This window comes from Heterodontus francisci, chromosome 42, assembly GCF_036365525.1.
Source record: "Heterodontus francisci isolate sHetFra1 chromosome 42, sHetFra1.hap1, whole genome shotgun sequence".
Classification (NCBI taxonomy): Eukaryota; Metazoa; Chordata; class Chondrichthyes; order Heterodontiformes; family Heterodontidae; genus Heterodontus; species Heterodontus francisci.
In genome coordinates, this window is record NC_090412.1 from 29036812 (window position 1) to 29063935 (window position 27124).

General features: G+C 46.5%; 1 protein-coding gene across 6 annotated transcripts in view; it reads right to left on the reverse strand.

Moving 5' to 3' along the window:
* Positions 1-27124, reverse strand: part of tbrg1 (transforming growth factor beta regulator 1) — a 134069-nt gene that overhangs the window by 26436 nt on the left and 80509 nt on the right. For all 6 annotated transcript variants that reach the window (XM_068020258.1, XM_068020260.1, XM_068020259.1 and 3 more), the window contains one exon: positions 7750-7892. In XM_068020258.1, coding sequence (XP_067876359.1) covers positions 7750-7892 — 143 coding nt within the window. The remainder of the gene's footprint in view (positions 1-7749; positions 7893-27124) is intronic.

The following is a 27124-nucleotide window of genomic DNA, read 5'->3' on the forward strand; positions in this document are numbered from 1 at the left end:
AGGGTCAGTGTGTGCTGGGTCACTCACCTCCCCCCAATGGAGGGTCAGTGTGTGCTGGGTCACTCACCTCCCCTCAATGGAGGGTCAGTGTGTACTGGGTCACTCACCTCCCCCCAATGGAGGGTCAGTGTGTGCTGGGTCACTCACCTCCCCCCAATGGAGGTTCTGTGTCTGCTGGGTCACTCACCTCCCCCCAATGGAGGGTCAGTGTGTGCTGGGTCACTCACCTCCCCCCAATGGAGGGTCAGTGTGTGCTGGGTCACTCATTCCCCCCGATGGAGGGTCAGTGTGTGCTGGGTCACTCACCTCCCCCCGATGGAGGGTCAGTGTGTGCTGGGTCACTCACCTCCCCCCAATGGAGGGTCAGTGTGTGCTGGGTCACTCACCTCCCCTCAATGGAGGGTCAGTGTGTACTGGGTCACTCACCTCCCCCCAATGGAGGGTCAGTGTGTGCTGGGTCACTCACCTCCCCCCAATGGAGGTTCTGTGTCTGCTGGGTCACTCACCTCCCCCCAATGGAGGGTCAGTGTGTGCTGGGTCACTCACCTCCCCCCAATGGAGGGTCAGTGTGTGCTGGGTCACTCATTCCCCCCGATGGAGGGTCAGTGTGTGCTGGGTCACTCACCTCCCCCCCGATGGAGGGTCAGTGTGTGCTGGGTCACTCACCTTCCCTGAATGGAGGGTCAGTGTGTGCTGGGTCACTCATCTCCCCCGAATGGAGGGTCAGTGTGTGCTGGGTCACTCATCTCCCCCGAATGGAGGATCAGTGTGTGCTGGGTCACTCACCTCCCCCCAAAAGAGGGTCAGTGTGTACTGGGTCACTCACCTCCCCCCAATGGAGGGTCACTGTGTGCTGGGTCACTCACCTCCCCCCAATTGGAGAGTCAGTGTGTGCTGGGTCACTCACCTCCCCCCGATGGAGGGTCAGTGAGTGCTGGGTCACTCACCTCCCCCCAATGGAGGGTCAGTGTGTGCTGGGTCACTCACCTCCCCCGAATGGAGGGTCAGTGTGTGCTGGGTCACTCACCTCCCCCCGATGGAGGGTCAGTGTGCACTGGGTCATTCACCTCCCCCCGATGGAGGGTCAGTGTTTGCTGGGTCACTCATTCCCCGCAATTGAGGGTCAGTGAGTGCTGGGTCACTCACCTCCCCCTGATGGAGGGTCAGTGAGTGCTGGGTCACTCACCTCCCCCCAATGGAGGGTCAGTGAGTGCTGGGTCGCTCACCTCCCCCCAAAAGAGGGTCAGTGAGTGCTGGGTCACTCACCTCCCCCCAATGGCGGGTCAGTGTGTGCTGGCTCACTCATTCCCCCCGATGGAGGGTCAGTGTGTGCTGGGTCACTCATTCCCCCCGATGGAGGGTCAGTGTGTGCTGGGTCACTCACCTCCCCCTGACGGAGGGTCAGTGTGTGCTGGGTCACTCACCTTCCCCGACTGGTGGGTCTGTGTGTGCTGGGTCAATCACCTCCCCCCCGATGGAGGCTCAGTGTGTGCTGGGTCACTCATTCCCCCCGAGGTAGAGTCAGTGTGTGCTGGGTCACTCACCTCCCCCCGATGGAGGGTCAATGTGTGCTGGGTCACTCACCTCCCCCCAATGGAGGGTCAGTGTGTGCTGGGTCACTCACCTCCCCCCAAAAGAGGGTCAGTGTGTACTGGGTCACTCACCTCCCCCCAATGGAGGGTCACTGTGTGCTGGGTCACTCACCTCCCCCCAATTGGAGAGTCAGTGTGTGCTGCGTCACTCACCTCCCCCCGATGGAGGGTCAGTGAGTGCTGGGTCACTCACCTCCCCCCAATGTAGGGTCAGTGTGTGCTGGGTCACTCACCTCCCCCGAATGGAGGGTCAGTGTGTGCTGGGTCACTCACCTCCCACCGATGGAGGGTCAGTGTGTGCTGGGTCACTCATTCCCCCCAATGGAGGGTCAGTGTGTGCTGGGTCACTCACCTCCCCCCGATGGAGGGTCAGTGAGTGCTGGGTCACTCACCTCCCCCCAATGGAGGGTCAGTGAGAGCTGGGTCACTCATCTCTCCCCGATGGAGGGTCAGTGTGTACTGGGTCACTCACCTCCCCCCGATGGAGGGTCAGTGTGTGCTGGGTCACTCACCTCCCCCCGATGGAGGGTCAGTGTGTGCTGGGTCACTCACCTTCCCCGAATGGAGGGTCAGTGTGTGCTGGGTCACTCACCTCCCCCGAATGGAGGTTCTGTGTGTGCTGGGTCACTCACCTCCCCCCGATGGAGGGTCAGTGTGTGCTGGGTCACTCACCTTCCCCGAATGGAGGGTCAGTGTGTGCTGGGTCACTCACCTCCCCCGAATGGAGGTTCTGTGTGTGCTGGGTCACTCATTCCCCCCGATGTAGGGTCAGTCTGTGCTGGGTCACTCACCTCCCCCCAATGGAGGGTCAGGGTGTGCTGGGTCACTCATTCCCCCCGATGTAGGGTCAGTCTGTGCTGGGTCACTCACCTCCCCCCAATGGAGGGTCAGTGTGTACTGGGTCACTCACCTCCCCCCAATGGAGGGTCAGTGTGTGCTGGGTCACTCACCTCCCCCCAATGGAGGTTCTGTGTCTGCTGGGTCACTCACCTCCCCCCGATGGAGGGTCAGTGTGTGCTGGGTCACTCACCTCCCCCCAATGGAGGGTCAGTGTGTGCTGGGTCACTCACCTGCCCCCAATGGAGGGTCAGTGTGTGCTGGGTCACTCACCTCCCCCCAATGGAGGGTCAGTGTGTGCTGGGTCACTCACCTCCCCCCGATGGAGGGTCAGTGTGTGCTGGGTCACTCACCTCCCCCCAAAAGAGGGTCAGTGTGTACTGGGTCACTCACTTCCCCCCAATGGAGGGTCAGTGTGTGCTGGGTCACTCACCTCCCCCCGATGGAGGGTCAGTGTGTGCTGGGTCACTCACCTCCCCCCAATGGAGGGTCAGTGTGTGCTGGGTCACTCACCTCCCCCCAATGGAGGGTCAGTGTGTGCTGGGTCACTCACCTCCTCCCGATGGAGGGTCAGTGTGTGCTGGGTCACTCACCTCCCCCCAAAAGAGGGTCAGTGTGTGCTGGGTCACTCACCTCCCCTCGATGGAGGGTCAGTGTGTGCTGGGTCACTCATCCCCACCCCCCCTGATGGAGGGTCAGTGTGTGCTGGGTCACTCACCTCCCCTCGATGGAGGGTCAGTGTGTGCTGGGTCACTCACCTCCCCCTGATGGAGGGTCAGTGTGTGCTGGGTCACTCATTCCGCCTGATGGAGGGTCAGTGTGTGCTGGGTCACTCATTCCCCCTGATGGAGGGTCAGTGTGTGCTGGGTTACTCACCTCCCCCCAAAAGAGGGTCAGTGTGTGCTGGGTCACTCACCTCCCCCCCAATGGAGGGTCTGTGTGTACTGGGTTACTCACCTCCCCCCAAAAGAGGGTCAGTGTGTGCTGGGTCACTCATTCCCCCCGATGGGAGGGTCAGTGTGTACTGGGTCACTCCCCTCCCCCCAAAAGAGGGTCAGTGTGTGCTGGGTCACTCATCTCCCCCCAAAAGAGGGTCAGTGTGTGCTGGGTCACTCACCTCCCCCCAATGGAGGGTCAGTGTGTGCTGGGTCACTCACCTCCCCGCATTGGAGGGTCAGTGTGTGCTGGGTCACTCATTCCCGCTGATGGAGGGTCAGTGTGTGCTGGGTCACTCATTCCCCCCGATGGAGGGTCAGTGTGTACTGGGTCACTCACCTCCCCGCATTGGAGGGTCAGTGTGTGCTGGGTCACTCACCTCCCCCCGATGGAGGGTCAGTGTGTGCTGGGTCACTCATTCCCCCCGATGGAGGGTCAGTGAGTGCTGGGTCACTCACCTCCCCCCAATGGAGGGTCAGTGTGTGCTGGGTCACTCACCTCCCCGCATTGGAGGGTCAGTGTGTGCTGGGTCACTCACCTCCCCGCATTGGAGGGTCAGTGTGTGATGGGTCACTCATTCCCCCTGATGGAGGGTCAGTGTGTGCTGGGTCACTCATTCCCCCCGATGGAGGGTCAGTGTGTACTGGGTCACTCACCTCCCCGCATTGGAGGATCAGTGTGTGCTGGGTCACTCATCTCCCCCCGACGGAGGGTCAGTGTGTGCTGGGTCACTCACCTCCCCCCGACGGAGGGTCAGTGTGTGCTGGGTCACTCACCTCCCTCCGACGGAGGGTCAGCGATGCTGGGTCACGCATCTCCCCCTGACGGTGGGTCAGCGTGTGCTGGGTCACTCACCTCCCCCTGATGGAGGGTCAGTGTGTGCTGGGTCACTCGCCCCCTGCAGTATGTTTAGTTTAGTTTAGAGACACAGCACTGAAACAGGCTCTTCGGCCCACCGAGTCTGTGCCGACCATCAACCACCCATTTATACTAATCCTACACTCATCCCATATTCCTACCACATCCCCACCCGTCCCTACATTTCCCTACCACCTACCGATACTAGGGGCAATTTATAATGGCCAATTTACCTACCAACCTGCAAGTCTTTTGGCTTGTGGGAGGAAACCGGAGCACCGGAGAAAACCCACGCAGAGACAGGGAGACCTTGCAAACTCCTCATCGGCAGTACCCAGAATTGAACCAGGGTCGCTGGAGCTGTGAGGCTGCAGTGCTAACCACTGCGCCACTGTGGCGGGGACCCTCAGTGAGGATTCTGTTGCCGACTGTAATGATGCAAAGTGTACATGATGTTGGGTGAGAATAGGATTAGGCTCAACATGAAGCCCTGCATGGTTGAACAGCCCACCTATTTTACTCTTGGGCAAAGTACCTGAGGGTTTTGGCACTTGTGAAACTGTCATTGCCTTTACAAGAAGGCGGCAGTGAATGATAAGTCTTGGGTCTGCTGCGTTTCCTTTCCAGTGTGACTGGGCCAGATAGTCTCTATTGGTTAATTTAATTATGGTGTTGAGCCAATCAGAAAGCACTTGTACTCACTAGACAAGTTACCAATCAGCAATGAGTGAACACAACAAATCTCCAATCAAACCTTTCTAGCTGCTGATAGCTGCAATTTCAATTCCTCACTCTGCTCAATAGAAACAGTTAAAATAACATTTATAACAAATTAAGCAAATTACATAATTCTGCAAAAATACACAGCCATAAACATATTCTCTTAAAGAAAGTGGATAAAGTTACCACAACAAAGGGCAAACTTACCAAATACCCCCAAAATATTTCTTTATAAAACTAATTTTCACAAGTTACCACACCAATTCCAAACTTGTTGAATGAATGAATCGGAAGTTGTTTAGAACCACAGAACCATAGAAAAAATACAGCAGAGAAGGAGGCCATTCAGCCCATTGTGTCTGCGCCGGCCGAATAAACTATCCGCCCAAACAAATCCACCTTCCAGCACCTAGTCCATAGCCCCACAGGTTACAGCACTTCAGGTACATGTCTAAGTACCTTTTAAAAGAACTGAGGGTTTCGGCCTCCATCACCATTCCTGGCAGCGAATTCCAGACATGCACCACCCTCTGGGTGAAAAGGTTTCTCCTCATGTCCCCTCTAATCCTTCTACCAATCACCTTAAATCTGTGCCCCATGGTAATTGACCTCTCTGCTAGGGGAAACAGGTCCTTCCTGTCTACTCTATCTAGGCCCCTCATAATTTTATCCATCTCAATCAAGTCACACCTCAGCCTCCTCAATTCCAGGGAAAACAACCCTAGCCTCTCTAATCTTTCCTCATAGCTGCAACCTTCAAGCCCTGGCAATGTTCTTGTAAATCTCCTCTGTACTCTCTCCAGAGCAATGATGTCCTTTCTATAATATGATGACCAGAACTGCACGCAATACTCCAACTGTGGCCTAACTAACGCTCTATACAGTTCCAGCATCACATCCCTGCTTTTGTATTCTATACCTCAGCCAATAAAGGAAAGCATTCCATATGCCTTCTTTACCACTCTATCTACCTGTCCTGCCACCTTCAAGGACCTGTGGACATGCACTCCAAGGTGTCGCACTTCTTCTACCCCTCTCAATATCATCCCATTTATTGTATATTCCCTCGCTTTATTTGCCCTCCCCAAATACATCACCTCACACTTCTCTGGATTGAATTCCATTTGCCACTTTTCCACCCACTCAACCAAACCATTGATATAATTCTGGAGTTTGCGACTATCCTCCTCACTATTAACACACGGCCAATTTTTGTGTCATCAGCAAATTTCCCAATCATTCCACCCACATTTAAATCCAAATCATTAATATATACAACAAACAGCAAGGGACCCAACACTGAGCCCTGTGGAACGCCACTGGAAACCACTTTCCATTCACAAAAACATCCGTCGACTACTACCCTTTGTTTCCTATCACTGAGCCAATTCTGGATCAAAGCTGCCACCTTCCCCTGTATCCCATGGGCTTTCATTTTACTGACCAGTCTGCCATGCGGGATCTTGTCAAATGCCTTACTAAAATCCATGTAGACCACATCCGCCGCACATCCCTCATCAATCCTCCTTGTCACTTCCTCAAAAAACTCAATCAAGTTAGTAAGACATGACCTTCCCCTAACAAATCCATGCTGACTATCGCTGATTAATCCATGCCTTTCTAAGTGACAGTTTATCCAGTCCCTCAGAATAAATTCTAACAATTTACTCACCACCGAGGTCAGACTGACTGGCCTAGAATTACCTGGCTTATCCCTCACACCCTTTTTAAACAATGGTATAACATTCGCAGACCTCCAATTGTCTGGTACCTCGCCTGTATTTAGTGAGGATTTGAAGATGATCCTCAGCGCATTCGCTATTTCCTCCCTGGCTTCCTTTAACAACCTGGGATGCAAGCCATCTGGTCCTGGTGATTTATCCACTTTCAGGGATGTCAGACCCTCAATCACCTCCTGTTTTGTTATGCTTATCGTATCTAATATTTCACACTCCTCCTCCTTAACTACAATGTCTGCATCAACCCTCTCCTTTGTGAAGACAGAGACAAAAAACTCATTAAGAACCCTGCCCACATCTTCTGCATCCACGCATAGGTTCCCCTGTACATCTTTGATATCCCCTACCCTTTCCTTAGTTATCCTCTTGCTCTTAATGTACTGATAAAACATCTTCGGGTTTTCCTCGATTTTACCTGCCAATAATTTTTCACGTCCTCTCTTTGCTTTGTTAATTTCCTTTTTTACTACACCCCTGCACTTTCTACACTCCTCTAGGCTTTCTAAAGTATTAAGATATTTGTGATCGTTAAAAGCTTTCGTTTTTTGCTTTAACTTACCCTGTAAGCTTTTAGATAACCAGGGGGCTCTAGATTTGGTCGTACCACCCTTAATCATTGTAGGGACATGCCTACACTGTGCCCGTAATATCTCGCACTTGAATGCCTCCTACTGGTTTGCCACTGATTTTCCTTCAAGTAGCTGTATCCAGTTCATTTTTCGCCAGGTCACCCCGCAGTTTCGTAAAATTTGCCTATCCCCCAATTTAGAACCTTTCCTTCAGTTTTATCTTTGTCCTTTTCCATGATAATGCTAAAACTAACTGTATTATGGTCACTATCTCCAAAATGGCCACCCACTGTTACTTCATCCACTTGCCCAGCTTCATTACTGAAGACTAAATCTAGAATTGTGCCCCCTCTCTTTGGGCTTGTTATGTGCTGGCTAAAAGTTCTCTTCAACGCAGTTCAAGAATGTTATCCCCTCCGTGCCCTTCACATTGTTTGTAACCCAGTTAATACTGGGGTAGTTGAAATCCCCAACTATTATTGCCCTGAAGTTTATTACCTTCTGTGGGCTGATTGTTCAGTCCCTGCTCAAAGACCTGCTGTCTCAGGGCTTCGAAATTCATTGACGCATCATCTTCTGGCAGCCCGTGTGGTACCTGCCCATCTCCAGGCCGGCACACCTCAAACCTCACCCAGCGATAACTGCAAATAAAGGGCACATCTCAGCTGCTTGCAACTTCTAAGCTCCTTCAAAACAAGCTTATATGTCAGACAGCAAAGTCTGCAATCCATTATGCAGTTCCAGACTGAGGGCACAGTCTGCAGTCCCCTGTACAGTTCTAGATTGAGAACAAAGTCTGCAATCTATTATGCAGTTCCAGACTGAGGGCACAGTCTGTAGTCCCCTGTACAATTCTAGATTGAGAGCACAGTCTGCACTCCCCTGTACAATTCTAGATTGAGAACACAGTCTGCAATCCACGTACAGTTCTAGATTGAGAGCACAGTCTGCAATCCATTATGCAGTTCCAGACTGAGATCACAGTCTGCAGTCCACTGTACAGTTCTAGATTGAGAACAAAGTCTGCAATCTATTATGCAGTTCCAGACTGAGGGCACAGTCTGCAGTCCCCTGTACAATTCTAGATTGAGAACACAGTCTGCAATCCACTGTACAGTTCTAGATTGAGAGCACAGTCTGCAATCCATTATGCAGTTCCAGACTGAGATCACAGTCAGCAGTCCACTGCACAGTTCTAGATTGAGAACACAGTCTGCAATCCACTGTACAGTACTAGTTTGAGAACACAGTCTGCAATCCACTGTACAGTTCTAGATTGAGAGCACAGTCTGCAATCCACTGTACAGTTCTAGATTGAGAGCACAGTCTGCAATCCACTGTACAGTTCTAGATTGAGAACACAGTCTGCAATCCACTGTACAGTACTAGATTGAGAACACAGTCTGCAATCCACTGTACAGTTCTAGATTGAGAACACAGTCTGCAATACACTGTACAGTTCTAGATTGAGAGCACAGTCTGCAATCCACTGTACAGTTCTAGATTGAGAGCACAGTCTGCAATCTCCTGTACAGTTCTAGATTGAGAGCACAGTCTGCAATCCCCTGTACAGTTCTAGATTGAGAGCACAGTCTGCAATCCACTGTACAGTTCTAGATTGAGAGCACAGTCTGCAATCCACTGTACAGTTCTAGATTGAGAGCACAGTCTGCAATCCACTGTACAGTTCTAGATTGAGAGCACAGTCTGCAATCCACTGTACAGTTCTAGACTGAGAGCACAGACTGCAATCCACTGTACAGTTCTAGATTGAGAGCACAGTCTGCAATCCACTGTACAGTTCTGGATTGAGAGCACAGTCTGCAATCCACTGTACAGTTCTAGATTGAGAGCACAGTCTGCAATCCACTGTACAGTTCTAGATTGAGAGCACAGTCTGCAATCCACTGTACAGTTCTAGATTGAGAACAGTCTGCAATACACTGTACAGTTCTAGATTGAGAGCACAGTCTGCAATCCACTGTACAGTTCTAGATTGAGAGCACAGACAGCAATCCACTGTACAGTTCTAGATTGAGAGCACATACTGCAATCCACTGTACAGTTCTAGATTGAGAGCACAGACTGCAATCCACTGTACAGTTCTAGATTGAAAGTACAGTCTGCAATGCACTGTACAGTTCTAGATTTAGAGCACAGTCTGCAGTACACTGTACAGTTCTAGACTGAGAGCAAAGTCTGCAATCCACAGTATGGTTCCAGACTGAGAGCACGGTCTGCAGTACACTGTATGATTCCAGACTGAGTGCAGAGTCTGCAGACACTGTATAGTTCCAGACTGAGAGCACAGACTGCAATCCACTGTATGGGTCCAGACTGAGAGCACAGTCTGCAGTAGACTGTATAGTTCTCGACTGAGAGCACAGTCTGTCATATACTCTATGGTTCCAGACTGAGAGCACAGTCTGCAGTGCACTATATAGTTCTAGACTGAGAGCACAGTCTGTCATATACTCTATGGTTCCAGACTGAGAGCACAGTCTGCAGTGCACCGTATAGTTCTAGACTGAGAGCACAGTCTGCAGTACACTGTTCAGTTCTGGACAGAGAGCATAGTCTGCAGTACACTGTTCAGTTCTAGACTGAGAGCACAGTCTGCAGTACACTGTTCAGTTCTAGACTGAGAGCATAGTCAGCAGTACATTGTATAGTTCTAGACTGAGAGCACAGTCTGCAGTACACTGTACAGTTCTAGATTGAGAGCACAGTCTGCAATCCCCTGTACAGTTCTAGATTGAGAGCACAGTCTGCAATCCACTGTACAGTTCTAGATTGAAAGCACAGTCTGCAATCCCCTGTACAGTTCTAGACTGAGAGCACAGACTGCAATCCACTGTACAGTTCTAGATTGAGAGCACAGTCTGCAATCCCCTGTACAGTTCTGGATTGAGAGCACAGTCTGCAATCCACTGTACAGTTCGAGATTGAGAGCACAGTCTGCAATCCACTGTACAGTTCTAGATTGAGAACACAGTCTGCAATACACTGTACAGTTCTAGATTGAGAGCACAGTCTGCAATCCACTGTACAGTTCTAGACTGAGAGCACAGACAGCAATCCACTGTACAGTTCTAGATTGAGAGCACATACTGCAATCCACTGTACAGTTCTAGATTGAAAGTACAGTCTGCAATCCACTGTACAGTTCTAGATTTAGAGCACAGTCTGCAATCCACAGTATGGTTCCAGACTGAGAGCACGGTCTGCAGTACACTGTATGATTCCAGACTGAGTGCAGAGTCTGCAGACACTGTATAGTTCCAGACTGAGAGCACAGACTGCAATCCACTGTATGGGTCCAGACTGAGAGCACAGTCTGCAGTAGACTGTATAGTTCTCGACTGAGAGCACAGTCTGTCATATACTCTATGGTTCCAGACTGAGAGCACAGTCTGCAGTGCACTATATAGTTCTAGACTGAGAGCACAGTCTGTCATATACTCTATGGTTCCAGACTGAGAGCACAGTCTGCAGTGCACCGTATAGTTCTAGACTGAGAGCACAGTCTGCAGTACACTGTTCAGTTCTGGACAGAGAGCATAGTCTGCAGTACACTGTTCAGTTCTAGACTGAGAGCACAGTCTGCAGTACACTGTTCAGTTCTAGACTGAGAGCATAGTCAGCAGTACATTGTATAGTTCTAGACTGAGAGCACAGTCTGCAGTACACTGTACAGTTCTAGATTGAGAGCACAGTCTGCAATCCCCTGTACAGTTTTAGATTGAGAGCACAGTCTGCAATCCCCTGTACAGTTCTAGATTGAGAGCACAGTCTGCAATCCACTGTACAGTTCTAGATTGAGAACACAGTCTGCAATCCACTGTACAGTTCTAGATTGAGAGCACAGTCTGCAATCCATTATGCAGTTCCAGACTGAGATCACAGTCAGCAGTCCACTATATAGTTCTAGACTGAGAGCACAGTCTGTCATATACTCTATGGTTCCAGACTGAGAGCACAGTCTGCAATCCACTGTACAGTTCTAGATTGAGAACACAGTCTGCAATCCACTGTACAGTACTAGTTTGAGAACACAGTCTGCAATCCACTGTACAGTTCTAGATTGAGAACACAGTCTGCAATACACTGTACAGTTCTAGATTGAGAGCACAGTCTGCAATCCCCTGTACAGTTCTAGATTGAGAGCACAGTCTGCAATCCCCTGTACAGTTCTAGATTGAGAGCACAGTCTGCAATCCACTGTACAGTTCTAGATTGAGAGCACAGTCTGCAATCCACTGTACAGTTCTAGATTGAGAGCACAGTCTGCAATCCACTGTACAGTTCTAGATTGAGAGCACAGTCTGCAATCCACTGTACAGTTCTAGATTGAAAGCACAGTCTGCAATCCACTGTACAGTTCTAGACTGAGAGCACAGACTGCAATCCACTGTACAGTTCTAGATTGAGAGCACAGTCTGGAATCCACTGTACAGTTCTGGATTGAGAGCACAGTCTGCAATCCACTGTACAGTTCTAGATTGAGAGCACAGTCTGCAATCCACTGTACAGTTCTAGACTGAGAGCACAGACTGCAATCCACTGTACAGTTCTAGATTGAGAGCACATACTGCAATCCACTGTACAGTTCTAGATTGAGAGCACAGACTGCAATCCACTGTACAGTTCTAGATTGAGAGCACAGTCTGGAATCCACTGTACAGTTCTAGATTGAGAGCACAGTCTGCAATCCACTGTACAGTTCTAGATTGAGAGCACAGTCTGCAATCCACTGTACAGTTCTAGACTGAGAGCACAGACTGCAATCCACTGTACAGTTCTAGATTGAGAGCACATACTGCAATCCACTGTACAGTTCTAGATTGAGAGCACAGACTGCAATCCACTGTACAGTTCTAGATTGAAAGTACAGTCTGCAATCCACTGTACAGTTCTAGATTTAGAGCACAGTCTGCAGTACACTGTACAGTTCTAGACTGAGAGCAAAGTCTGCAATCCACAGTATGGTTCCAGACTGAGAGCACGGTCTGCAGTACACTGTATGATTCCAGACTGAGAGCACAGTCTGCAGTACACTGTTCAGTTCAAGACTGAGAGCATAGTCTGCAGTACATTGTATAGTTCTAGACTGAGATCACAGTCAGCAGTCCACTGCACAGTTCTAGATTGAGAACACAGTCTGCAATCCACTGTACAGTTCTAGATTGAGAGCACAGTCTGCAATCCACTGTACAGTTCTAGATTGAGAGCACAGTCTGCAATCCACTGTACAGTTCTAGATTGAGAACACAGTCTGCAATCCACTGTACAGTACTAGTTTGAGAACACAGTCTGCAATCCACTGTACAGTTCTAGATTGAGAACACAGTCTGCAATACACTGTACAGTTCTAGATTGAGAGCACAGTCTGCAATCCACTGTACAGTTCTAGATTGAGAGCACAGTCTGCAATCCCCTGTACAGTTCTAGATTGAGAGCACAGTCTGCAATCCCCTGTACAGTTCTAGATTGAGAGCACAGTCTGCAATCCACTGTACAGTTCTAGATTGAGAGCACAGTCTGCAATCCACTGTACAGTTCTAGATTGAGAGCACAGTCTGCAATCCACTGTACAGTTCTAGATTGAAAGCACAGTCTGCAATCCACTGTACAGTTCTAGACTGAGAGCACAGACTGCAATCCACTGTACAGTTCTAGATTGAGAGCACAGTCTGCAATCCACTGTACAGTTCTGGATTGAGAGCACAGTCTGCAATCCACTGTACAGTTCTAGATTGAGAGCACAGTCTGCAATCCACTGTACAGTTCTAGATTGAGAGCACAGTCTGCAATCCACTGTACAGTTCTAGATTGAGAGCACAGTCTGCAATCCACTGTACAGTTCTAGACTGAGAGCACAGACTGCAATCCACTGTACAGTTCTAGACTGAGAGCACATACTGCAATCCACTGTACAGTTCTAGATTGAGAGCACAGACTGCAATCCACTGTACAGTTCTAGATTGAAAGTACAGTCTGCAATCCACTGTACAGTTCTAGATTTAGAGCACAGTCTGCAGTACACTGTACAGTTCTAGATTGAGAGCACAGTCTGCAATCCACTGTACAGTTCTAGATTGAGAACACAGTCTGCAATCCACTGTACAGTACTAGTTTGAGAACACAGTCTGCAATCCACTGTACAGTTCTAGATTGAGAACACAGTCTGCAATACACTGTACAGTTCTAGATTGAGAGCACAGTCTGCAATCCACTGTACAGTTCTAGATTGAGAGCACAGTCTGCAATCCCCTGTACAGTTCTAGATTGAGAGCACAGTCTGCAATCCCCTGTACAGTTCTAGATTGAGAGCACAGTCTGCAATCCACTGTACAGTTCTAGATTGAGAGCACAATCTGCAATCCACTGTACAGTTCTAGATTGAGAGCACAGTCTGCAGTACACTGTATAGTTCTAGACTGAGAGCACAGACTGCAGTACACTGTTCAGTTCTAGACTGAGAGCATAGTCTGCAGTACACTGTTCAGTTCTAGACTGAGAGCATAGTCTGCAGTACATTGTATAGTTCTAGACTGAGAGCACAGACTGCAGTACACTGTTCAGTTCTAGACTGAGAGCATAGTCTGCAGTACACTGTTCAGTTCTAGACTGAGAGCACAGATGGCAGTACACTGTTCAGTTCTAGACAGACAGTATAGTCTGCAGTACACTGTACAGTTCTAGACAGATAGTATAGTCTGCAGTACGCTGTTCAGTTCTAGACAAATAGTATAGTCCGCAGTACACTGTACAGTTCTAGACTGAGAGCATAGTCTGCAGTACACTGTTCAGTTCTAGACAAATAGTATAGTCTGCAGTACATTGTATAGTTCTAGACTGAGAGCACAGACTGCAGTACACTGTTCAGTTCTAGACTGAGAGCATAGTCTGCAGTACATTGTATAGTTCTAGACTGAGAGCACAGACTGCAGTACACTGTTCAGTTCTAGACTGAGAGCATAGTCTGCAGTACATTGTATAGTTCTAGACTGAGAGCACAGATGGCAGTACACTGTTAAGTTCTAGACAGACAGTATAGTCTGCAGTACACTGTACAGTTCTAGACAGATAGTATAGTCTGCAGTACGCTGTTCAGTTCTAGACAAATAGTATAGTCCGCAGTACACTGTACAGTTCTAGACTGAGAGCATAGTCTGCAGTACACTGTTCAGTTCTAGACAAATAGTATAGTCTGCAGTACACTGTTCAGTTCTAGACAAATAATATAGTCTGCAGTACATTGTATAGTTCTAGACTGAGAGCACAGACTGCAGTACACTGTTCAGTTCTAGACTGAGAGCACAGACTGCAGTATACTGTTCAGTTCTGGACTGAGAGCATAGTCTGCAGTACACTGTTCAGTTCTAGACTGACAGCATAGTCTGCAGTACATTGTATAGTTCTAGATTAAGAGCACAGACTGCAGTACACTGTTCAGTTCTAGACTGAGAGCATAGTCAGTAGTACACTGTACAGTTCTAGACTGAGAGCATAGTCTGCAGTACACTGTTCAGTTCTAGACAGAGAACAGACTGCAGTACACTGTTCAGTTCTAGATTGAGAGCATAGTCTGCAGTAAACTGTTCAGTTCTAGACTGAGAGCATAGTCTGCAGTACATTGTATAGTTCTAGACTGAGAGCACAGACTGCAGTACACTGTTCAGTTCTAGACTGAGAGGATAGTCTGCAGTACATTGTATAGTTCTAGACTGAGAGCATAGTCTGCAGTACATTGTATAGTTCTAGACTGAGAGCATAGTCTACAGTAAACTGTTCAGTTCTATACTGAGAGCATAGTCTGCAGTACATTGCAGTTATCTTTTTGGTTTTCAAGCAGATGAAACTCTAACTTTTCCTCTGGCTGAAGACCTGGAAATATCTCAAAACGTTTTGGCACTTTGATGAATTCATAATCCATGATCAATAATTGTAAGTTGTCTAGAAGTATGAAAGTGTAAAAGTGACTGTTGAGTCTGTTTATGTTAAGATATTGCACAGAAATCATTCGTAACATTATCAACTGCAAAGGATTAAAAAACTGAATATATTTTAAATTAAAGATGCTTGTGTGGATTTACTTTGAATAAAATTCATATGTGCAACTGTGAAAGGCACCAAAGAGTTTGTTTCACAAAGGATAAGCTTCTGCTTTTAAGATATGTTTGCTCGAATGTCTGGTGGAAATTCTATTTGAACTTTTCAAAACGCTTTGCTTTAATTGGAATGGAGAAAAAAAACTGCTCTTTCTTTATACAGTTTAAATTAAAGATGCGGGGTCTTACTGAAGCTTATCCAAATGACATTAAACAGCAAACAACAGAGAATGAAAAATTGGTTTGACAAAAAATGCTGAAAAGTTGGGGAACAATCGGAGTTTAATCTAAAGTACTGTCTTCCCTGATGAGAACATTTCCTTTGAAGTTGATAATGTTACTAATGATTTCTGTTGTTTTCAATTCTTACGGATAAAAAGTACTTGGTAAGAAGTTTCAAAATTGAATTTTTTTTCAATTGGGAAGTTTAAAAAAAAATTACATGAAGTGACAACTGCGTGAATCTGAGAAAATTCCCTTTGCCCTCTTGCAAACAGGCAGAGAAGTTAACCCTTTCTACTGACAGCTTTTTAAAAAATTATTCAATTCACCAAACAACATATTTTGTACCGTTGAGTGTAAATTCATATATTAGGCATCATTAAATTTTAAGTTTCTAAATTGACAGGTATGATTAGACAAATGGCGGCACAGTGGCGCAGTGGTTAGCACCGCAGCCTCACAGCTCTAGTGACCCGGGTTCAATTCTGGGTACTGTCTGTGTGGAGTTTGCAAGTTCTCCCTGGGGCTGCATGGGTTTTCGCCGGGTGCTCCAGTTTCCTCCCTCAGCCAAAGACTTGCAGGTTGATAGGTAAATTGGCCATTATAAATTGCCCCTAGTATAGGTAGGTAGTAGGGAAATATAGGGACAGGTGGGGATGTGGTAGAAATACGGGATTAGTGTAGGATTAGTATAGGTGGGTGGTTGATGGTCAGCACAGACATGGTGGGCCGAAGGGCCTGTTTCAGTGCTGTATCTCTAAATAAATAAATAAATTAACCCATTGGGCTCTTGGGCAGAGCCACAATGGATGCTTTGTTTTGTTTTCTTTCAAACAGGTGATTTTCAGGGGCACAGGAACACTGATGGCGCAGCAAGAGATCCAGCAGCTTAAAAATTTAAGAACTTATCTGCAGACTCAAATGTCACAGCATAGTGAGCAGTTGCAGCCTCAGAGAGAAGGAACCAGCAATGGCAGCTCAAGAGAGAGAGAGGGAGGAGACACCTGCTCACAGAAGCCTGTTGCAGGAAAAGGCTGCAAAGACTTGAACCTATTTTGAGAGTTGAAGCTTGCAGAGGAGTTGAAGACCAGCAGGATCACCACGAAACACCAGATTCATGGACATCCAGGTGGGAAGTGCTTGGAGACGTGAGGGAAGAAGACATTATTTTTTGAAATAGCCTGAGATCCAACCCATTGCAACTGGGAGGAGTTTGATACATTTAACTGCAAAGGATTTCATCATCAAAAAAGGACTGTGTAATGTATATGTATGGTGTGAAGTATTCAAGTATTTTTAGCAGGTAAAGAAAATACCTTTCTTTGTGATAAAAACAAGAAATGCTGGAACCAATCAGCAGGTCTGGCAGCATCTGTGGAAAGAGAAGTCGAGTTAACGTTTCGGGTCAGTGACCCTTCTTCAGAACTGTTCCAGCATTTCTTGTTTTTTTTTCAGATTTCCAGCATCCGCAGTATATTGCTTTTACCTTTCTTTGTGATTTGGGTTATCAGCTAATTACAAATTAATATTCAGTTAATTGGGGATTTCTTTTAGTTTAGTTGTTACAATAAAAGTCTTTAAATGTGAAATCCTGTTGTGTAATTCTTGAAATTCGTCTGGAGTTGATAAAGCACCAGGGCCAGATGAGATGCATCCAAGGATAGTGAGGGAAGTGAGAGTGGAAATTGCACAGGCACTGGCCATAATTTTCCAGTCTTCACTCACAGGTGGTGCCAGAGGACTGCAGAATTGCACCCTTGTGCAAAAAAGGATGTAAAGATATGCCCAGCAACTACAGACCAGTCAGTTTAACTTCAGTGGTGGGGAAACTTCCAGAAATAATAATTCAGGGCCAAATTAATAGTCACATGGACAAATGCAGGTTAATTAAGGAAAGTCAGCATGGATTTCTTAAGGGAAAATCATGTTTAATTAACTTGCTGGAGTTTTTTGAAGAGGTAACAAAGAGGGTTGATGAGAGCAATACTGTTGATGGATATGCTGTACATGGACTTCCAGAAGGCATTTCATACAGTGCTGCACAACAGACTTGTGAGCAAAGCTATAGCTCATGGACTAAAAGGGACAGTAGCAACATGGATACAGAATTGGCTGAGTGACAGGAAATAGACAGCTATGGTTAATGGATGTTCTACGGGCTGGAGGAAGGTTTGTAGCGGAGTTCCCCAGGGGTCAGTGTTGAGACCCATAGAAACATAGAAAAGATAGAAAATAGGAGCAGGAGTAGGCCATTCGGCCCTTCAAGCCTGCTCCGCCATCCATTATGATCATGGCTGATCATCCAACTCAGTAGCCTGTTCCCGCTTTCGCCCCATACCTTTTGATCCCTTTAGACCCAAGAGCTATATCTAACTCCTTCTTAAGTGAAGAAATTTCTCCTCATCTCAGTCCTGAAAGGTTTACCCCATATCCTTAGACTATGACGCCTGGTTCTGGACTCCCCCACCATTGGGAACATCCTTCCTGCATCTACCCTGTCAAGTCCTGTTAGAATTTTATACGTTTCTATGAGATCCCACCTCACTCTTCTGAACTCCAGCGAATATAATCCGAACGGACTCAATCTCACCTCATATGTCAGTCCTGCCATCCCAGGAATCAGTCTGGTGAATCCTCGCTGCACTCCCTCCATAGCAAGAACATCCTTCCTCAGATAAGGAGACCTAAACTGCACACAATATTCCAGGTGTGGCCTCACCAAGGCCCTGTATGATTGCAGCGACATCCCTGCTCCTTTACTCGAATCCTCTCACTATGAAGGCCAACATACCATTTGCCTTTTTTTCCATCTGTTGGACCTGCATGCTTACCTTCAGCGACTGGTGTACGAGAACACCCAGGTCTCGCTGCATATTCCCCTCTCTCAGTTGCTCTTCCTGATATATTAATGACCTAGACCTTGGTGTATAGGGCACAATTTGAAAATTTGCAGATGATACCAAACTTGGAACAATTGTGAACTGTGAGGAGGATAGTGTAGAACTTCAAAAGGACATAGGCAAGTTGGTGGAATGGGTGGAAAAGTGGCTGATGAAGTTCTATGTGGAGAAATGTGAAGTGATTCATTTTGGTAGGAAGAACATGGAGAGACAATATAACATAAAGGGTACAATTCTTAAGTGGGTGCAGGAGCAGAGGGACCTGGGTGTATATGTGCATAAGACATTGAAGGTGGCAGGACAGGTTGAGAGAGCAGTTAATAAAGCATTCAGTATCCTAAGCTTTATTAATAGGGCCATAGAGTACAAGAGCAAGAAGGTTATGCTGTGTACACCCAGTAAAAACACATATAGTAAAACACCTAAGAACTTAATTAAAACAAAGGGGCCAGTAACACAAAAATGAACAGTGTGTTGAAGGGAGGATGGGCAAAAGAGGCCACAGTACACAGATGGCCAAGGAGTTGTAGATATGATTATAGAAAAGGTATTGAGGAGGATCCCAGAAACTAGGAGTCGTCATGGACACCAGATATGATTAAACTCATAATAGACAATGGGAAACTGTGAAGTTTTGAACAGGTTCTCACTGAGCCAAATAAGGAATTATCATTATGTCATTATACCAGACCCCTATGAGTAAGTAAGAGGGGCGGGTCTTGGAAACAAGATTTAACCCAACTGAAACTGAGGAAGGTACGAGAACCCCGGGGAAGAACACTCGAGAAAATACCCTGAGCCAGGGGTTCAGAGAACAGAAAAGCAGCTGCACGTCCGAGACTGATCACCTCGTTTCTTGATGGATAGTATACTGTACAAGTGGTGAGAGCTTGTACTTTGATGATTTAGTGTGTGAATAAAATATTGATATACCTTTCACCAATCGGATTCCGTGGATTCTTTAAGAGTAAGTGCGTGTTAGGCACAACAGCTGAACTTGTGTAAGACACTAGTTTGGCCTCAGCTGGAGTATTGTGTCCAGTTCTGGGCGTGGCACTTTAGGAAAGATGTGAAAGCATTAGAGAGAGTACAGAAAAGATTCATGAGCATGGTTCCAGGGTTGAGGAACTTCAGTTAAAAAGATAGATTGGAGGAGTTGCGACTGTTTTCCTTGGAAAAGAGAAGGCTGAGAGAAGATTTGATAGAGGTATTCAAAATCATGAGGGATCTGGACAGAGTGGATCGGGAGAAACTGTTCCTACTCGTGGAAGGATTGAGAACGAGAGGGCACAGATTTAAAGTAATTGGCAAAAGCAAAGTGACATGAGGGAAAGCGTTTTCACACAGCGAGTGGTTAGGATCTGGATTGCACTGCCTGAGAGTGTGGTGGAGGCAAGTTCAATCGAAGCATTCAAAAAGGAATTAGACTGTTATCTGAAAAGGAAGAATGTGCAGGGTTACAGGCAGAAGGCGGGGGAGTGGCATTCGGTGAATTGCTCATTCAGAGAGCCGGTGCAGAAATTATGGGCCAAATCGCCTCCTTCTGTGCTGTAATAGTTCTGTGATTCTGCTTCATATCTCGTATTTTTCACGAGAACGATCACAGCATAGGAAAATAGGAGCAACAGTAGGCCATTCGGCCCTTCGAGCCTGCTCCGCCATTTGATAACATCGTGGCTGATCTGGCTGTGGTCTCAACTCCACTTTCCTGTCTTCCCCCAATAACTCTTGACTCCCTTGTCTAACAAAAATCAGTCTAACTCAGCCTTGAATAAATTCAATGACCCAGCCCCCACTGATTTCTGCACAAGAGAATTCCAGAGATGAACAACCTTCTGAGAGAAAAAAATTCTCCTCATCTCTGTCTTAAAAGGGAGACCTCTTATCCTTAATCTATGTCCCCTAGTTCTGGTCTCCCCATAAATATGTCATAAGTCCAACAAGAGACAGTGCAGTTTTAGACTTAGTTTTAGGAAATGAAGATGGGCAGGTGGAAGAAGCGGCAGTGGGGGAGCATTTTGGTGGTAATGATCATAATTCAGTCAGTTTTAACATAATTATGGAAAAGAACAGAGATGGAACAGGAGTTAGAGTTCTCAATTGGGCCAAGGCCAATTCTACTAAACTAGGGAGTGATTTAGCGAAAGTGGACTAGAAACAGCTACTTGAACGTAAATCTGTGTCTGTGCAGTGAGAGGCATTCAAAGGGGAGATTCAAGGGGTTCAAAGTAAACATGTTTCCACAAAGAAAAAGAATGGGACGGCCAAATCTAGAACCCTTTGGATGTCAAGAAGCTTACAGGGTAAGATAAGGCAGAAAAGCAAAGCTTATGTTTGACACTGAGAACTCAATACTACCGAAAGCCAAGAGGAGTATAGAAAGTGGAGGGGTGAAATCAAAAAGGAAATTAGGATGGCAAAGAGGGGGCATTGAAGAATATTGGCAAGCAAAATCAAGGTGAACCCAAAGATGTTTTATCAATACATTAAAAGTAAGAGGATAACTAAGGAGAGAGTAGGGCCCATAAAAGACCAAAAGGTCCAACCTATGTGTAGGGGCGGAAGATGTTGGCATGGTTCTTAATGAATACTTTGCGTCTGTCTTCACAAAAGAGGGGGACGATGCAGATATTGTAGTTAAGGAGGAAGAGTGTGAAGTACTGGATGTGATAAACATAGGCAGAGAAGTATTATTAATGGGATTAGCATCCGTGAAAGTTGATAAATCACCAGGGCCGGATGAAATTTACCCCAGGCTGTTAAAAGAAGCAAGAGAGGAAATAGTGGAAGGTCTGACCACCATTTTCCAGTCCTCACTTGATACAGGTGTGGTGTTGGATGATTGGAGAACTGCTAATGTTGTATCTCTGTTTAAAAAGGGAGCTAGGGATAGACTGCATAATTACAGGCCAGTCAGTCTAATCTCAGTATTGGGCAAATTATTGGAATTTATTCTGAGAGACAGGATAAACTGCCACTTAGAAAGGCACAAGTTAATCAAGGATAGTCAGCATGGATTTGTTAAGGGAAGATCTCGTTTGACCAACTTGATCGAATTTTTTGAAGATGTAACAAGGAAGATAGATGAGGGTAGTGCAGCTGATGTGGTCTACATGGATTTTAGCAAGGTTTCTGACAAGGTCCCACATGGCAGACTGGTTAAAAAAAAAAATCCCATGGGATCCAGGGAAATGCAGCAAGGTGGATACAAAAATAGCTCAGTGGCAATAAACAAAGGGTAATTGTTGACAGCCGTTTTAGCGACAGGAGGGCTGTTTCCAGCGGTGTTCCGCAGGGCTCAGTACTGGATCCACTGCTTTTTGTGGTATATATTAACGATTTGGACGTAAATGTAGGGGGCATGATCAAGAAGTTTGCAGACGACACTAAGACTGGCCGTGTGGTAGATAGCGAGGAGGATAGCTGTAGGCTGCAGGAAGATACTGATGGTCTGGTCAGATGGGCAGAAAAGTGGCAAATGGAATTCAACCTGGAGAAATGTGAGGTGATGCATTTGGTGAGGTCAAACAAGGCAAAGGAATACACAATTAATGGGGAAATACTGAGAAGTGTAGAGGAAGTAAGGGACCTCGGAGTGAATGTCGACAGATCCCTGAAGATTGATAAGTTAGTTAAGAAGACATATGGAATCCTTTCCTATATTAGCCGAGGTATAGAATATAAGAGTAGGGAGGTTATGCTGGAACTGTAAAACTCATTGGTTAGGTCACAACTTGAGTACTGTGTGCAGTTCTGGTCACCTCGTTACAGAAAGGATGTAATTGCACTAGAGAGGGTACAGAGGAGAGTTACGAGGATGTTGCCAGGACTGGAAAAATGCAGCTATGAGGAAAGATTGGACAGGCTGGGGTTGTTCTCCTTGGAACAGAGAAGGCTGAGGGGAGATCTGATTGAAATGTACAAAATTTAGAGGGGCCTGGATAGAGTGGAGGTGAAGGGTCTATTCACCTTAGCAGAGAGGTCAGTGACGAGAGGGCATAGATTTAAAGTGATTGGTAGAAAATTAGAGGGGAGATGAGGAAAACCTTTTTCACCCGGAGGGTGGTAGGGGTCTGGAACTCACTGCCTGAAAGGGTAGTTGAGGCAGAAACCCTCAATTCATTCAAAAGGAGTCTGGATATGCACCTCAAATGCCGTAACCTGCAGGGCTACGGACCAAATGCTGGAAAGTGAGATTAGAGTGTGTGGATCGTTATTCGGCCAGCCCAGACACGATGGGTCAAGTGGCCTCTTTCTGTGCCTTAAATTTTCAATGTTTTCTATGATTTCTAGGAGTACCACTATGAACCTTTTAAGAAAACTGCATTCGATAATCTGGTCACCACCCGAGACATCAGGACTGTGCAGGGGGAGACACGGAAAGATCTCGAGACAAAATCCCCTGACCTTTTGATAAGATCACCTGAAAGGCTAAGAAAGGCTTGGATTGGGTGGCACATGTGGCATGGTATTTGGATACCAGCGTGAGTGTGAAAATGTGATTTGTGCAACTAACATGTGGAAATGCTCAGTTACTTGACAACAGCACAACATGAAATAGTTAATGTGGCCTGTAAAGTAAGACAAACTTCTCAATCATTAGGCATTGACACACACTCCATAGACAAATTGACTTTAAGATAATTAGGATAGAATTAAACACACTTATACCTGTCAAAGGAAGTAAGATAAAAGAAAAAACGGATTGGGACAATTGAGGGCTAGGGAGAACTAATACTTAGTAAGAACCTGTCGCTTGGTAGTACAGAACTTGAGTATTGATGAAAAAAAAGACATGCTGTCAAAGCTTTTCATCTTGCACTCATCAGGACAGATGCATGAATGCAAAATTTCAAAGGGAGCAACAATTCATAATGCATGAGAAAAATATGCTGATTGGTTGGCAAGTCAACTCTGGTTGGTTGAAGCATTGCCATGGAGAATGCATCAGGGAACTACTGTCCCACATGCTTTGCTTAATTCAAAAAAGGCGCAACACCTAGACATGTTCCTTTTGCCAGCAGAGGACAGGTCCCTGCCTTTGAATACATGGAGCTTCTAGCAAGCATCTACAGCCAAAAGGAACTTGCCCAGGCGTTGCTGTTTCTTGAAAAAGAAAGCATGGGGAGCAAAGCTGAGGGGAGGCGGTGGTGCAGTGGTAATGTCACTGGACTAGTAATCCAGAGGCCCAGACTAATGCTCTGGGGACACAGGTTCAAATCCCACCATGGCAGCTGGTGGAATTTAAACTCAATTAATAAATCTGGAATTCTTATTTTAAAAAAGCTTGTCTCAGTAATGGTGATTGTCGCAAAAACCCATCTGGTTCACTAATGTACTTGAGGGAAGGAAATTTAGGGAAGGAAATCTACTGTCCTTACCTGGTGGCCTACAGGTGACTCCAGACCCCACAGAAGTGTGGTTGACTCTTAACTGCCCTCTGAAATGGCCTAGTAAGACACTCAGTTGTACCAGACCGCTAGAGAGGCCGCTAAAAGGGATGAAACAAGGCGGACAACCCGGCATCGAACTAGGCACTGGAAACGACAATGGCAAACCCAGCCCTGTTGACCCTGCAAAGTACTCCTTACTAACAACTGGAGGCTTGTGTCAAAATTGGGAGAGCTGTCCCACAGACTAAACAAGCAACAGCCTGACATAGTTGTACTCAGGGAATCATACCTTACAATGTCCAAGACACCACCATCACCAGAGGTGGCAGACAGTGGTGTACAGTCGAGAGGGAGTTGTTATGGGAGTGCTCAACATTGACTCCGGACCTCATTAAGTCGAATGGCATCAGGTCAAACAAGGAAAGCAAGTAAAACATCTTGCTGATTACCACCTACTGCCCGCTCCCCACCCCCCACCTCAGCTGATGAATCAGTACTCCTCCATGTTAAACACCACTTGGAAGAAGCACTGAGGGTAGCAAGGGCACAGAATGTACTCTGGGTGGGGGACTTCAATGTACATCACCAAGAGTAGCTTGGTAGCACCACTACTGACCAAGCCTGCCGACTCCTAAAGGACATAGCTGCTAGACTGGGTTTGGCGCAGGTGGTGAGGAAGCAAGCAAGAGGAAAGCCCTACTTATCCTCATCCTCAACAATGGTAGGAGTGATCACTGCACAGTCCTTGTAGAGATAAAGTCCCATCTTTGCATTGAGGATACCCAACATCATGTTGTGTGGCACTACCACCGTGCTAAATGTGATAGATTTCAAACAGATCTAGCAACTCAAAACAGGGCTTCCATGAGGCACTGTGGGCCATCAGCAGCAGCAGAATTGTATTCAACCACAATCTCATGGCCCAGCATGTCGCCCATTCTAACATTACCATCAAGGCGGGGGACCAACCCTGGTTCAATGAAGAGTGCAGGAGGGCATGCAGGGGCAGCACTGGGTATAGCTAAAAATGAGGTGTCAACCTGGTAAGCTACAACACAGGACTACTTGAATGCCCAATAGTGGAAGCAGCATGTGATACACAGAGCTAAGCGATCCCACATAAACGGATCAGAAAAAAGCTCTACAGTCCTGCCACATCTATTAGTGAATGGTGGTGGATAATTAAACAGCAAACCAGAGGAGGAAGCTCCACAAATATCTCTATCCTCAATGATGGGGGAATCCAGCACATCAGTGCAAAAGACAAGGCTTTGAGTCTATTTTCAGTCAGAACTGCTGAGTGGATGATCCATTTCAGCCTCCTCCTGAGGTCTTCAGCCAATGCAATTCACTCCACATGATATCAAGAAACAGGTGAAGGCACTGGATACTGCAAAGGCTATGGGCCCTCACGACATCCCGGCAATAGTACCGAAGACTCATGATCCAGAACTGGCTGCGCCCTTAGCCAAGCTATTCCAGTACAGCTACAACACTCGCATCTACTTGACAATGTGGAAAAGTGCCCAGGTAGGTCCTGTACACAAAAAGCAGGACAAATCAGTCTACTCTCAATCAACAGCAAAGTGATGGAAGGTGTCGTCGATGCTATCAAGCTGCATTTATTGAGCAATAAACTGCTCACTGTCGCTCAGTTTGGGTTCCGCCCGGGCTACACAGCTCCTGATCTCATTACAGCCTTGGCTATCTAGAAGCTTACAGGGTAAGTTAAAGCAAAAAAAGAAAGCTTATGATGATCACAAATATCTTAATACTTTAAAAAGCCTAGAGGAGTATAGAAAGTGCAGGGGTGAAGTAAAAAAGGAAATTAGAAAAGCAAAGAGAGGACATGAAAAATTATTGGCAGGTAAATTCAAGAAAAACCCGAAGATGTTTTATCAGTACATTAAGAGCAAGAGAATAACTAAGGAAAGGGTGGGGCCTATCAGAGATGAGAAGGGAACTTATGTGTGGATGCAGATGTGGGCAGGGTTCTTAATGAGTCCTTTATCTCTGTCTTCACAAAGGAGAGGGTTGATGCAGACATTGCAGTTAAAGAGGATAAGATTAGCATAATGAGAGAGGAAGTGCTTGAGGGCTTGACATCCCTCAAAGTGGATAAATCGCCAGGACCAGATCTTTTGCATCCCAGGTTGTTAAAGGAAGCCAGGGAGGAAATAGCGGATGCGCTGAGGATCATCTTCAAATCCTCACTAGATATAGGCGAAGTACCAGATGATTGGAGTTCTGCAAACATTGTACCATTGTTTAAAATGGGTGCGAGGGATAAGCCAGGTAATTATAGGCCAGTCAGTCTGACCTCGGTGGTCGGTAAATTGTTAGAATCTATTCTGAGGAACAGGATAAACTGTCACTTAGAAAGGCACGGATTAATCATATGATTTGTTAAGGGAAGATCATGTATTATTAACTTAATTGAGTTTTTGAGGAAGTAACAAGGAGGATTGATGAAGGTAGTGCAGAGGATGCGGTTTACATGGATTTTAGTAAGGCATTTGACAAGGTCCTGCGTGGCACACTGGTCAGTAAAATGAAAGCCCATGGGATACAGGGGAAGGTGGCAGGTTGGATCCAGAATTGGCTCAGTGATAGGAAACAAAGGGTAGAAGTCGACAGATGTTTTTGTGAATGGAAAGCGGTTTCCAGTGGTGTTCCACAGGGCTCAGTGTTGGGTCCCTTGCTGTTTGTGGTATATATTAATGATTTTGACTTAAATGTGGGTGGCATGATTGGGAAATTTGCTGATGACACAAAAATTGACCGTGTAGTTAATAGTGAGGAGGAGAGGCGTGGACTCCAGAATGATATCAATGGTTTGGTTGAGTGGGTGGAAAAGTGGCAAATGGAATTCAACCCAGATAAGTGTGAGGTAATGCATTTGGGGAGGGCAAATAAAGCGAGGGAACACACAATAAATGGGAGGATATTGAGAGGGGTAGAAGAAGTGAGAGACATTGGAGTGCATGTCCACAGGTCCCTGAAGGTGGCAGGACAGGTAGATAGAGTGGTGAAGAAGGAGTATGGAATGCTTTCCTTTATTGGCCGAGGTTTAGAATACAAAAGCAGGGATGTGATGCTGGAACTGTATAAGATGCTGGTTAGGCCGCAGCTGGAGTATTGCATGCAGTTCTGGTCACCACATTACAGAACGGGCATAATTGCTCTGGAGAGAGTACAGAGGAGATTTACAAGAATGTTGCCAGGGCTTGAGGGTTGCAGCTAT